General features: G+C 49.0%; 1 protein-coding gene across 3 annotated transcripts in view; it reads left to right on the top strand.

Moving 5' to 3' along the window:
* Positions 1-13,247, top strand: part of LOC123755796 (connector enhancer of ksr) — an 81,836-nt gene that overhangs the window by 27,130 nt on the left and 41,459 nt on the right. For all 3 annotated transcript variants that reach the window (XM_045738611.2, XM_045738609.2, XM_045738608.2), the window contains exon 10: positions 1,326-2,094. In XM_045738611.2, coding sequence (XP_045594567.2) covers positions 1,326-2,094 — 769 coding nt within the window. The remainder of the gene's footprint in view (positions 1-1,325; positions 2,095-13,247) is intronic.

Raw genomic sequence — 13,247 nt, 5'->3', positions numbered from 1 at the left:
CCAGTGAGCCACTCACTGCCACTCCCTCCCTCAACACCACCTCACTCACCCTCATTCACCTCCCACAATACTCTTTCTGTATTTATTCACTATACACAGACGTTATATATACGTATTTACATGTTTTCACCATAACTGTACATCTAAGCTTGTATGGTGAGTAAAGGCCATAAGACGTAGCTACTCACACAGTCAGCTGATTGGCGGCCGCCCTCAAGGCCAGACGCACTAATATTTGTCATCCAACAATATTGTTTGTGGTGTTATTACGCTATATACACACATTATATATAAGTATCTACCTGTTTTATTCACCATACCTGAACAAATAAGCTGGTATGGTGCCCAAAGATCATAGTGGCCATCAGTAAACAACATGCCAAGTCGTGCAGACGACACTCCTCCCTCGCCAAAATGGCGGCTCCCAACCTACTCCTCTCGCTGTTATCTCACACTATACACATGTTATATATAAGTATCTACATTTGTGTTCACCATAGCGAACCACTAAGCTGGTATGGTGAGTGCAGTCAATAAATGGTGGCCACACACAGTCAGAAAACGACGCCACAACCCTCCCTCCCACAGCCTTACTCCTCCCTCCATGGAGCACAGCGCTAAATATCACCACAATCCTGCTATTATCAGAATCCTGGTCAGTTTTATCACAGTCAGGGGGTTTCAGTAATACTATCACTGCTAAATAATAGCAGTATCATTTATATTATGGTATTTGTAGGCAATGCTGTGGTCACAAGCTGAACAGTGGTGCTGTGAGCTCGTGCTGCGTGCACCAGCCTTGGTGGCTTGCTCAATACTGACACTGTAGCACCCAAGAATGTTGGCCTGGATTTTTTTTCTAGGTGGCATCTGGTAACTATCGGTCGTGGCTGTACTATAGCTGCCCCTATCCCAGGCGGGGCGTTTAAATTATAGCGCTAAACACGAAATCATATATAAATGATGTGCGCGGTTTCGGTTTTGTCACTGATATCATTTATATGTGATATGCGCGGTTTGAGGGTTAAATAAGATATCACTTGATTAATCCATCCTAGTTGTGTACTTTGTTGCTTATAAGTTAATTTCACATTTATTGACTAATCAGGATTCTTGCCAGACATAATTATTTGCAGCTTAATCCCTTCATTTACCATGTGCTGTAGTAGACTCGTGTGCCTGTATTGGGATTCAGGGTGCTTTATACACATATTTTTAATGTGGTTTGCCATATATATTTGAAAATAAAATATTTTATTAATTTCTACTTGAAATACTGACTAAATGATGGGGATGATTAATGTACATGCAATTGTTTTTTCCAGCTTTTGCAGGATGTGAAATGGATTCGTGGGGGCCGGGGTGGATTTATTGAGGGCTCTGACCCATCGGACCCAGATTTGTTAAGAGGATCTGGTGGGTCGGACCGTGTTGCCCGTCCGCACACTTGCATAGGCACTGAAAATAAAGTCAGGCTGATAAGAGAAAGGAAGGAAGCAATGCTCAAAGAAGGTGGACAGGTAGAATGTCCTGTGAAGGAAGGTGGAGGCAAGTCAGCTGATGACACAGGTGGCAAGAATGGAAAGAGAAATGCTGACCAAGAATGTCTGTCAGGTGAAGAAAAATATGAAAAGAAAGTAGTCAACGTCATACCACTGCCACCACGGAAGCCTACTAACTATGGTGCAGCAACAGGAAGTCACACCTCCTCTCCTTCAGTGGCTCATCGTCCACTGTTGACAGAGGACAATACAAATGGAAGAGTAGGAAGTCCAGCATTAGTTGCACACGCTCAGTCACCTTCCTTGCAGTATGGTACAGTCTCTCCCGATAAGACCATTAATTCTAGCCGTGAGTCTGTGCAAGATGTATCTGGCAGGCCACGTCGTGTTTCTGAGGATAGGCCCAAACTAGACAAGAGCCATAGCACTCCAGCATATGATCTAGATGGGGATGGTACACTACCTGGTGTCTCCACCTCACTCTCTAGCCACACTGAACGCTCGCCGGCCACCCTCAAATCCCCGCACAGCACCAAACATGGCTCGAGCTCAACCAACTTCTTCAGCAAACGTGATTCGAAGACGTCACTAGGTTTGTGATGTACAGTGTATCATTATCTTATAGAAATTATGGTACCGGAATAAATATTCTTGAGGATTTATAATTATGTATATACTGTTTATAATTTATACATTAATTGCAAATATTAACATATTTTAAGCCATTTAGAACTGAATTTAGCATCCTTTAGACTATTTACTGTAGAAACTAACATCCCATAGACCATATTGCAGAGACTAACAGGCTTTAGAATGTATTTATTATTGATATTAACATCTTGTGACTACAATGATAAGACAAAATTGTGTACACTAAGGATATTAGAAACCCAAATGTGTGTTGATGAAGCACACGTTCTCGGGGTAGGTAATGGTTTCACTATTCCTAATATGGCATTACACCTAGTTTAGGGAATTGCCCAATGTCATGGTACATCGCTACCCCCCCCCTCCCCCCTGGTGTAGAGAATATTCCACTTCATGTCAGCTCCACTAGTGTGGGAATATTCTACTTTGTGCTGCATCAGCTTCACTAGTGTGGGAATATAACTGTGTTGAATGTTTCTTGTTCAATACATAGTTCATATCTAGGCTGTGAGGTGATGTAAGTAGCATGATATGGTTGCATTTAGGTGGCCAAAAGATTTCCTGTTGTGCTGTTTAATGAATGCATCTTTAGCTTCATACCTTTCAGAAGGGAAAGTTTGATGCTTAAACGTTAACCCTTGTGTTGCTCAGGGCTAATTAGCATTTGTCACCCACAGGCGCATACCAAAAAAAAAATTCTTCTAAACCTGTTAATTTGTGTTCTCTGATCATAGGAAAAATAATAAAAAATCATAAGTGGCATATATTGCCCGCTATAGGGCGGGGAAGTCTGGCAGAAAACAGGTGCTGACTCGGCGTGCGTCCCAGACGGTCTGTTGCTCCCAGCTGTCAGGCAGGAGTGGCCACAAAGAGATAATTACCTAATTATTTAAATGTCTCTGATTTTTCATAGTTTTTTTACTGTAGTATTATTCAATAGTGTGTAGTGTGATATATTTATATAATAAAATGAGTGAATCATCGCTGTACTCAAAATTATGGTGTGCATATTGTTGATTCAATTATGTTCATCAAACAGTGAACAAATACTTTGTCGGTTATTACACTATATACACAGGTTATATATAAGTATCTGCATGTTTTGTTCACCATAACAAACCACTAAGTTGCTATTATGAGTCAAAAAGTAACAAGGAGTGACCGCCACACACCAGCCAGCCACTCGCTGCCACTCACTCCCTCAACACCTCACTCGCCCACATTCTCCTCCCACCATACTGTTTTTGCTTTTATTCACTATATACAGATGTTATGTATAAGTATCTACATTCGTGTTCACCATAACGAACCACTAAGTTGGCATGCTCAATGGCAGTGGCAGTGGCAGCCAATGGCAGCCTGCCACTGACTGCCACTTCCTCCCTCCCTCAACTCGCCTGACTCACCCACATTCTCCTCCCACAATACTGTTTTTGCTTTTATTCACTATATACAGATGTTATATATAAGTATCTACATGTTTTGTTCACCACAACTGTACAACTAAGTTGATATAGTTAGTTTAGGCTCTAAGAAACGTCGTTACACACAGTCAGCTGGCGGCTGCCTCCCTCACACATTCAAGGTCAGACGCGCTAAAATTTCACCCCCAACAATACTGTTTGTGGTGTTATTACCCTATATACAGACGTTATATATAAGTATCTACATGTTTTGTTCACCATAACTGTTCATCTAAGCTGGTATAATGCCCAAAGAGCATAGTGGCCACCCCTACCAACATGACAAATCATGCAGATGTTGCCACACCCATCACCAAAATGGCTTTTTTCCCCCACACTCCTTTTGCTGTTATTACACTGTATATACACGTTATATATAAGTATCTACATTTGTGTTCACCATAACGAACCACTAAGTTGGTATGCCGAGTGGCAGTGGCAGCCTGCCACTGGCTGCTACTTCCTCCCTCCGTCACCTCACCTGACTCGCCACCATTCTCCTCCCACCATACTGTTTTTGCTTTTATATACAGACGTTATATATAAGTATCTGCATGTTTTGTTCACCACAGCGAACAACTAAGCTTGGTACTGTATAGTGAGTCCAGACAGTAAAAGGTAGTCACACACAGTCAGCTGACAATGCTACCTCCCACCCCACAAGATTACTCCTCCCACTACAGCGCTAATTATCACAACAATCCTGCTATTATCAGAATCCTGGTCATTTTTATCACAGTCAGGGGTTTTCTGTAATATTATCATTGCTAAATAATAGCATGAACATATATATTATGGCATTTTAGGTGATGCTGTGGTCACAAGCTGAACTCATGAGCTCACAGCAGTGCTGTGAGCTCATGCTGCGTGCGTCAGGCTTGGTAGCTCACTCAATAGTGAGACCCTCACACCCGGGAATTTGGCCCACGATTTTTATTTAAATGGCGTCTGTTTACAAGAGCCCTGATGAAGGTGAGGTGAACCCTGTGTATCTGCGGGCCGTTTAAATCTTGCGTAGTACTCCAATACATCATATGATGGGATGCGCATTTTATAGCAAGTCACTCAACCCATCATATGATGTGTTGCGCAACTTAAGGGTTAACCCTTAAACCGCTCAGCATTAGCGGCCGGGAAGCGAAAAATATTCAAATTGTCAAAATTACTTAAAAAGGTTAAACAAATCTCCGACTTATTGGCTTCAGCGTCGTGAAACTTTCATCAAAATATTTTCAGAAATTTAATTTAGGTGAATTTTTTAAAAAGAAGAACGTTTGGTTGATAAGGAGAACAGCTCCTATTAACTGGAACTGATGGTTAATGTAGTAATAAAGATATGCAAGCTCCTATCCATTGCACAAAGAAGAAGAATAGTAGTAAGAATATGCAGCTGCTGGTGCATTTATAGCATTACTGAGTAATTCATAATAACACAAATCATAATGTGTATGTTGTTATGCTTTATTTTGTTATATATCATATAAATACATTGCCCAATGTTAATATGTTACTTTCATCAATGTTAAATTTTCTGGGGGGAGCCCCGTCGGCTCCCCGGAGCTATCCCAGGCTGATATGCTAATGTCAGACTTTGGCATCAGTCATGTGTATGGAGTTCTTAGGCCTACCGGGGACCACGGCCAGAACCGGGCCCCCTCAGAGAGGCAAGGGGAGCAATGGCCTATAGAAGCCCCCGTGTAGTTGGAAGCATTCTATGTCTGCCATCGACCGGAACAGGCACCCAGAAAGGTAAGCGCCCCAAAACAAACCCCTATTCTGGGTAAAATTGCTACCTAATACCGAACTAGTGGATAGAACTCCCCAACCGAAAACAAGCAAATTAGTGTGACGTCACACACTGCCGCGCCGCTGTCTGCGCAGCTCCCCCCTCCCCGGGAGGGGGAAGGGGGAGCCCCAGACCCCCCGCGCCGGCTACCCACACCTCAGTTCTTGAGGCTGATGCTATAGGCGATGGTCGTGTGCTCTGGCTCCGGTGTCGCTACTGCACTGTGCTTTGAGTGTGGTGTTAGTTTTGTGGGTGCGAGAGCCAGGAGTTATCTTCAGTACTCGGGCTGCATGCGCCTAGGGCTGCCTTCCCTAGGTGCCCTGTAAGTACTGCCCTTGGGGCTTGGGGCCACCTTCCACAGGCTCCTCGGGGTCTGCCTCTGCTGGTCCGTTTTACCTTTCGGTTTTTCGGCCGCCTGTTGGGCTCTTGGGTGTTCTGTTCTCCCTTGTTACCGGCAGGTAAGAGGCAGTTTGCACTGGTAGGGGCGCAGGGTGCTGCTCAGCTTGTAATTCCCGACATCGCGGCCGGCTCTGTTCCTTGGGGTTCGCTGTCCTCTTGCGGGGTTTTGTTTTTCTTTTTGTTTTTGCCTGGTGGGGGGTTCTGTCATTTTATTCAGTTTGTTTTTGCCCTTCCATTGTTCTCCTCGGTGGCGCCCCCTGCTAGGTCCCCGTGAGTGTACACGTCCCTGGGGTTCAGCTTTAGAAGTTTGCTTGGTAGTTTTGGGCGCCGGTTTGCAGCACCCTGCCTGGGACTACCTGAGCGCGAGTCCTCTTAAAGTAAACGCTCAGGACCCTGGGAATCCCCTAGGGGGCGCGTGGGTCCGATGGATGTGACCCCGGAGTCCCCACTCGCTGTGTGCGAGTTTGAGGGTTGCTCGGTCCCCTTGTCTCAGGGTGACCCTCATTGTTTTTGCCTCTGCCACGCTGCCTGTTGGGTCGGTGATACTTTCGACCCTGAGTCCTGTGAGTGTTGCTGCTTGCTTGTGACTCAATTTACCCAATCCTCTGATGATTCTATTCGGGTACAGGCGGCACGTGCGTTGCAGTCTAGGTTTCGTCTGTTGCAACGCGCTCGGTTGGTTGCTTCCCCGGATGCCCCGGGGCTGCCCCGCTTTGCTTTTCGAGACCCGGACTTGGGGGTGGGGGTCGCTTCGATCCTGGTTCAGTCCGCACCTCATCGTCCTTCCCCTTCTGTTCGTTCTGGTCCCCCGCCCCTGCTTCCGGCCCCGAAGCGTCTGAGGGTTTCGGGGTCGGAGCAGGGGTTACTTGATCTCGAGACTCGGGCAGCTTCGGGGGTTGCCCCTTCCGGGGGGGCGGCAGAGGCATTCGAGTCTTGTCTCCCGGCCGAAGCTTCAGGGTCTGGCCAGTGGGCCCCCCTTCCTCCAGCTTTTCCGGCTGCTCCGTCCTTGTCTTGTGGGGTCGGGGCTTGGGGAGAGGACTCGGCCTCGGGTCCTGTGGTGACGGACCTCGAGGCTGGGGAGGGGCTGACTTGGGGGCCTTGGGCCCCGCTGGACCCCGCCTGGGTTTTTCTTCCCACTGAGCGGGGCTTATTGTTACAAGGAGTGGGGTTTTCTTTCCCCCCCTCTGCGTACGAGTTGGATTTGGTGTCGGCCCCTCCCCGGGTACGGTTCCGTGTTCCCCCGGGTACGTCGGTTCCGTCCTTCCGGAGGTTTTCGGCTTATCGCATCCAACCTGGTGTGGTGCGAGCGGCCTTTGCAGCTTACCTCCTGCGTGACCCGGATTATGCCTCGGAAATGGATCCGTCCACGTTCAGGTTTGGGACTTCGTTCCCTTTCTGGCTCCGTTACGAGGTTCCGGAGTCATCCTGGCTAGCAGACTGCCCCTTGTTTGGTCTGGATTCCTGGCATTCCTTCTGTCGTTCCCGCACGCTGGAGTGGCGGGAAGCTTCCACGGTGCTTCAGGTTTTCCTGGGGGGTGAACTTGAGTACCTGAATGAGTGCTTGTTTGCCCCTGCCCTTCCCCGCGATGTGGGCGTTATTCAGCTCCATGTGCAGGTTCCCTCCCTTTCGGCGGCGCTCGTGGCGGAGGACTTGCGCGCTCGGGGCCTTTTGTGTTCGGCCTTGCGGTTCTTTTCCCTCCTGGAGCTGTCTTCGGATTGGCTCGTGGAGGATGTGGGGACGCTTGGGTCCGTCCCGGGGTCCGGCACCTTGTCCTCGGCTGCGCGTTCGTCGGCTGCCTTGTTGAAGCTGTTCACGCCGATTTTGCGGGATGCGGTTTCCCTGTTCTATGCTTCCCGTCTCGCGTGTCGGCAGGCGGTGCTGGGTTCCTCCGTGGAATCTGCTTGGGCTCTGGCTCTTAGGCGTTCTTCACCTTTTTGTCCTCTCCTGTTTGGGGAGTCGGCCGTGGTGCAGTTTATTCAGGCTGCGTCGGCGGCTTGTCGTCCGATGTCGGACTTGTTGGTTTTCCGGGGGTCCCGGGGTGGGTCTTCCCGGAAAGGTCGTGCCAGGGCTCGGGGTTCCTCTCGTCGTGGTAGGCCTCTGGTGTCAGGTTTGGGGTTGGCTCCTCCTGCGGACCCTCCCTCGTCTGGTCGGCGCGGTGTTCGCGCTGTGCGGGGTTCTGGGTCTCGTAAGGGTCGCCGGCCCTTTCGCGGTTTGCCCCTTTGACGGGGCGATGGGGGGGCGGCTTGCGCTGTTCGCCCGCGCCTGGTCCCACGATTCGTGGGCCTTTCGGGTCGTGTCTCGCGGCCTGCGGTGGCGTTGGGTGGCCCCTCCTCCCTTTGGGGGGTCGGGGCTGGCGGGGCAGGCTTCTTCCCTTGCGCTCTGTCGAGTCGTCTTGGAGTGGGTACGCTTGGGCGTCGTCGAAACGACGTCGTCCCTCAGATGGGTTTCCCGTCTGTTTCCGGTTCCGAAACGGGACTGCGCGGACCTGCGGTTCATTCTGGACTTGTCCCGTCTGAACCCCTGGGTTCATTGCCCCTCCTTTCGGATGACTACGCTGTCTCAGGTTCGGCTCCTCTTGGAGCCGGGTGCTTGGATGGTGTCCCTGGACCTCCGGGACGCTTATTGGCATGTCCCGATTCATCCGCGGTTCAGGGACTGGCTCGTTTTTGTAGTGGGGCGTCTGAGTTACCGCTTTCGTTGTCTCCCGTTCGGGTTGAACCTGGCACCTCGCGTGTTCACACGCTTTACACGGGTTGTGGTGGCTCGTTTGCGTCTCCTAGGTGTTCGGGTGTTGGCCTACCTCGACGACTGGCTGGTTTGGGCTCCCAGCCAGTCAGCTTGCTTGCTAGCCAGGGATTTGGTTCTTTCCCAGCTCGCCGGGTTCGGGTTCTTGGTGAGCTGGAGGAAGTCCCATCTGGTTCCCTCTCAGGTTCGGACTTGGCTGGGTCTCGTGTGGGACTCTCGGACCGCCTCCTTGTCTCTCCCTCCGGAGTCTCTCCTGCGGCTGCGGTCCCGCCTTCGTCTGTTTCTGGAGGGCCCTCGGGTCACCCGGCGGTTGCTCGAGGTGCTGTGCGGGAGCCTGAACTTCGCGATGGTGGTCTACCCGCCGGGTCGGGTTTGGCTTCGACGGCTGTTCTGGTTCCTTCGGGGTTCCCCCTTCCGCCTCTCTCGCGATCGCAGAGTTCGACCCCCGGGGGACTTGCGTCGGTTGCTGCGTCACCGGCTTCCTCTTCGGGTTTTTCGGGGTTCAGTGCCTTGGCGCCTACCCGAGCCCTCGCTCGATGTGTACACGGATGCGTCGTCTCTCGGCTGGGGTTTTGTGACCAGTGCTCACCAGGCCGGCCTGGGGCGTTGGGATCCGTCCTTCCGTCGAGCTCACAGTACGGTGCGGGAGTTCGCGGCAGTGTGGTTTGCTCTGGGGAGGATTCGGGTGGCCCGCGGATCGACGATTCGGCTCCATTCGGACTGCTCTCCGGTGGTTCATTGCCTGAACCGCGGGGGTTCGATGCGGTCCTTGTCTCTTTGGGGTTGGTCGCTTCGGGTGACTCGTCTGCTGAGTTCTCGGGGTTTGGCTCTCCTGGCGGTTCACGTACGGGGCGTGTCCAACGTCTTGGCCGACGCCCTGTCTCGCTTCGTTCCCCTCTCCACGGAGTGGACGGTCGACGACGAGTCCTTCCGTTGGCTTTGCCAGACGTTCGGGCGCCCCGAGGTGGACCTCTTCGCGTCGGCGTGGTCGCGGCGTCTTCCCGTTTATGCGGCGCCCTTCCCCGATTGCGAGGCTGTCGGGGTCGGTGCCTTTCGGCTCGACTGGTCGAGGTGGGGGTTCCTGTACCTCTTTCCCCCAGTTCGGCTGTTGCTCCAGGTCCTGACTCGCTTAGAGACTTACCGGGGGAGAGTTGTCCTTCTGGCCCCTAGGTGGCCGGCGCAGCCTTGGTTTCAGGCGCTGGTTGCTCGGTGTCCGAACCCGAGGGTTTTCCCGCGGCTCCGCCTCTTTCAGCAGATCGGGCCGGTACGTCACGTAGCTGGTTCGATCTTCTCCTCGAGTCTTCGCGTATGGTTTTTTTGACTCGAGTCTATCATCATCTCTATGGTGATCAGGTGGCCTCCTTGTTGGTGTCCCACCTGAGGGCTTCTTCTCGGCGGCAGTATGAAGTTTCCTGGCGGTCCTTCCGTTTCTTTTTGCGTCTTCGTCGTGTTAGCTCCTTGTCTGTTCGGGTGGTCTTGTCCTTCCTCTCGTGGTTGTTTCAGGACCGTCATCTTATGCCTAACACTGTCGCTTCGTATCGTGCGGCGCTGGCGGAGCCGCTTCAGCTTGCTTTCGGTATCGATGTTACGTCTGCGCCGTTTCGCAAGCTGTCTCGTGCATTGTTTCACCTCCGGCCTGCTCATGCGTCGCCTGAGCCGTCCTGGTCTTTGGACAGAGTGCTCTCTTTCCTTTCATCTCCTCGTTTCGTTGTGGCCCCTTCGGTCCAGGATTGTTTTTCCAAGGCACTTTTCTTGTTGGCTTTGGCCTCTGGGGGTCGGGTAGGGGAGCTTCATGCTCTCCTCCGGCGCAGGGGTTTCTGCTCTTTTGGTCGTGGTGATAGTTTTGTTCGTTTGCAGCCGTCTCCTTCTTTTCTGGCGAAGAATGAGACTGCTGCGTTCCGGAGGGGTCCATGGGTGGTTGATGCTTGGTTGGTCAGGCCGGGGGTGCATCATGTTTTGTGTCCGGTTGCGGCGCTTCGCCGTTATTTGCGCGCCACAGCTTCTGTGTCCGGGGACGCGCTGTGGGTTGATCCGGTTTCCCTTCTTCCCTGTTCGCGGGTTCGGGTCTCTCAGGTCGTCCGCAGGGTTATTAGGTCTAGCCAGCCTGCGGTCTATCCCCGTGCCCATGACGTTCGTAAGTTCGCGGCTCTTGCTGCCGTCTTTGGGAATATGTCTTGGTCTGATATTCGGGCGCGGGGATTTTGGCGGTCGAACAGGGTCCTGGCTGCTCGTTACCTTGTGAATGTCCCTGGCCCTCGTCGGGCCTGTGTTGCTTTGGGTCGGCGGTTGCAGCCAGTTGTCTCGGCTTCGTGTTGAGGGGTGAGCGACGACCGCCTCCCGGGTAAGTCCCTCTTTTTCTGTCTGTGGGTAGTTAGCTCCGGGGAGCCGACGGGGCTCCCCCCAGAAAACCAGCGTTGAATGTAATGAAACGCCATTTTCTGGGTGAGTCCCGGAGGCTCCCCGGCATCCCTCCCTCCCTCCGGTCGGCGGTTTTTCGCGTTTTTGACATCCAGCCTCAAGAACTGAGGTGTGGGTAGCCGGCGCGGGGGGTCTGGGGCTCCCCCTTCCCCCTCCCGGGGAGGGGGGAGCTGCGCAGACAGCGGCGCGGCAGTGTGTGACGTCACACTAATTTGCTTGTTTTCGGTTGGGGAGTTCTATCCACTAGTTCGGTATTAGGTAGCAATTTTAACCAGAATAGGGGTTTGTTTTGGGGCGCTTACCTTTCTGGGTGCCTGTTCCGGTCGATGGCAGACATAGAATGCTTCCAACTACACGGGGGCTTCTATAGGCCATTGCTCCCCTTGCCTCTCTGAGGGGGCCCGGTTCTGGCCGTGGTCCCCGGTAGGCCTAAGAACTCCATACACATGACTGATGCCAAAGTCTGACATTAGCATATCAGCCTGGGATAGCTCCGGGGAGCCTCCGGGACTCACCCAGAAAATGGCGTTTCATTACATTCAACGCTGGTTTTTTTAAGGGTATTTTTTTTCTGTACATTTATAGTTTTGTCCAAAGTTTATTATCTAATTTTGTTGTAACCATCACATCCTGGAGAGTGCATACCCGTCCCTAACTATGTGAAGATAGAATGAAATTGGTTACCAAATAAATCAGTCACAACTCGCAGAACTTTGGACTGATTTTTTTTTAGCTGATTTTTTCATAGATTTCAAACTCTTATTTTCTTTGTCTCTTTAGGTTATGTTGATTAGGGACGCGTTTAGGGGTTTTTCACTTACATAAAATATACCCTAAATCATTATATTATCCCTATTTTTTTCTTTCTTGTATTTTTTCTTTTTTCTTGTATTTCACTTCAACACACATTGACCTACAACTTTCACATACTTGAGTATGAATGCCAAACAATGTTTATTAAAACATACAAGTAAATTAATGAATTAGAACTGCCTTATTCAGTGTCAATAACTTCAACTTCAATTATCTATAACTTGAATTTCAACTTCTGTATCCAAAGATATAGTTTCTGGCCGATTCTCATCATTTTTACATATAGTGTGCACAGCTGTCTGTTCTACAATCACTATAGAATTGATTTTTCATAAACCCTAAAGGTTTGGAGTTATAAATTTTTGTTGTCTAAATTTGCACATATATCAAATGCCATATTGATGGCAAATGCTATTTTTTTTTACAGTAAACTGTGCTGAAAACCTATATTCTAAATACAGGGCATATGAAAATGAAGATCATATGCTATTCTGAGAGCATAATAACACCAAATGAACAATTAGTAATATTTTATATTTTTGCAGCTGATTTCAAAACCTGAAGTTTTCAATATTCAATTTTATAATTATTTTTTACTTTCTTGTTTTTCAAGTTACGTTGGTATCATTTAGACAAAGTTGGAACATTTGCCTATTAAATTATGCACAAAACATTTGAAAGCATTTGAGCAAATTTTAAAAACTGAGCTCTATGTCCAACTTGATATGACGTTCTGTGCAGCTTAAAAGTTAATGGTTCAAACAAATGTTGAGAGAGGAAGATACTGGCTCACTCTGGTTATGTTTTATATAATGTTATTTCCTGGTTACAAATTGGTTTTATATATGGAATTTGATATATGACTTATATTTAGTTTTAAAAAGTTGTACGATGTTTTCAAATGATACAGAAATAGCTCAGCATTAGCATTGCATATGCGATCTTGCGGCACTTTATGTCCTTTAGGTGGTAATGCATTAGCCTCTGAAATCTACAAGTGACATACCCTGGTCAACTACAAACATACTGCAGTGTGTACTTTATTGTTAGACGTCATGTGTAATACAATCTGCATTTTTATTATTTCATTAATTTTTTATATCTAAGGATCTTGAAATAGATCACTACCTAAAATAATGAAAAGTTTTTCTGCTTGGTTGTGAATCCAATGTTTAAATTTTACCATCGGATTATATGACATCAAAATGACATGAGAAGTTGACTATGTTTGTCAACAAGTGTTGAACACCTCAGTAAATGCACTACTGGTGTGTGCAAATGTAGTGAGTGTATTTATTCTCATCAAGAAAATAATCTTTTCAGGCAGATAAAAACTTGAAACGTAATTAAACCATACCAAACACAACAGAACTTTATTGAATATTTAAATAGTTATCTCGCATTAAATGGGTATTTTTACACGACCATTTTTATTCGTTGCCCATTAAACTGTGTCAGGAGGAAATGAAAGA

The sequence above is a fragment of the Procambarus clarkii genome, chromosome 43 (genome assembly GCF_040958095.1).
Source record: "Procambarus clarkii isolate CNS0578487 chromosome 43, FALCON_Pclarkii_2.0, whole genome shotgun sequence".
NCBI classification, from domain to species: domain Eukaryota; kingdom Metazoa; phylum Arthropoda; class Malacostraca; order Decapoda; family Cambaridae; genus Procambarus; species Procambarus clarkii.
Note: the sequence above shows the minus strand (reverse complement) of the source record. Positions and strands in the feature narration are given on the sequence as shown.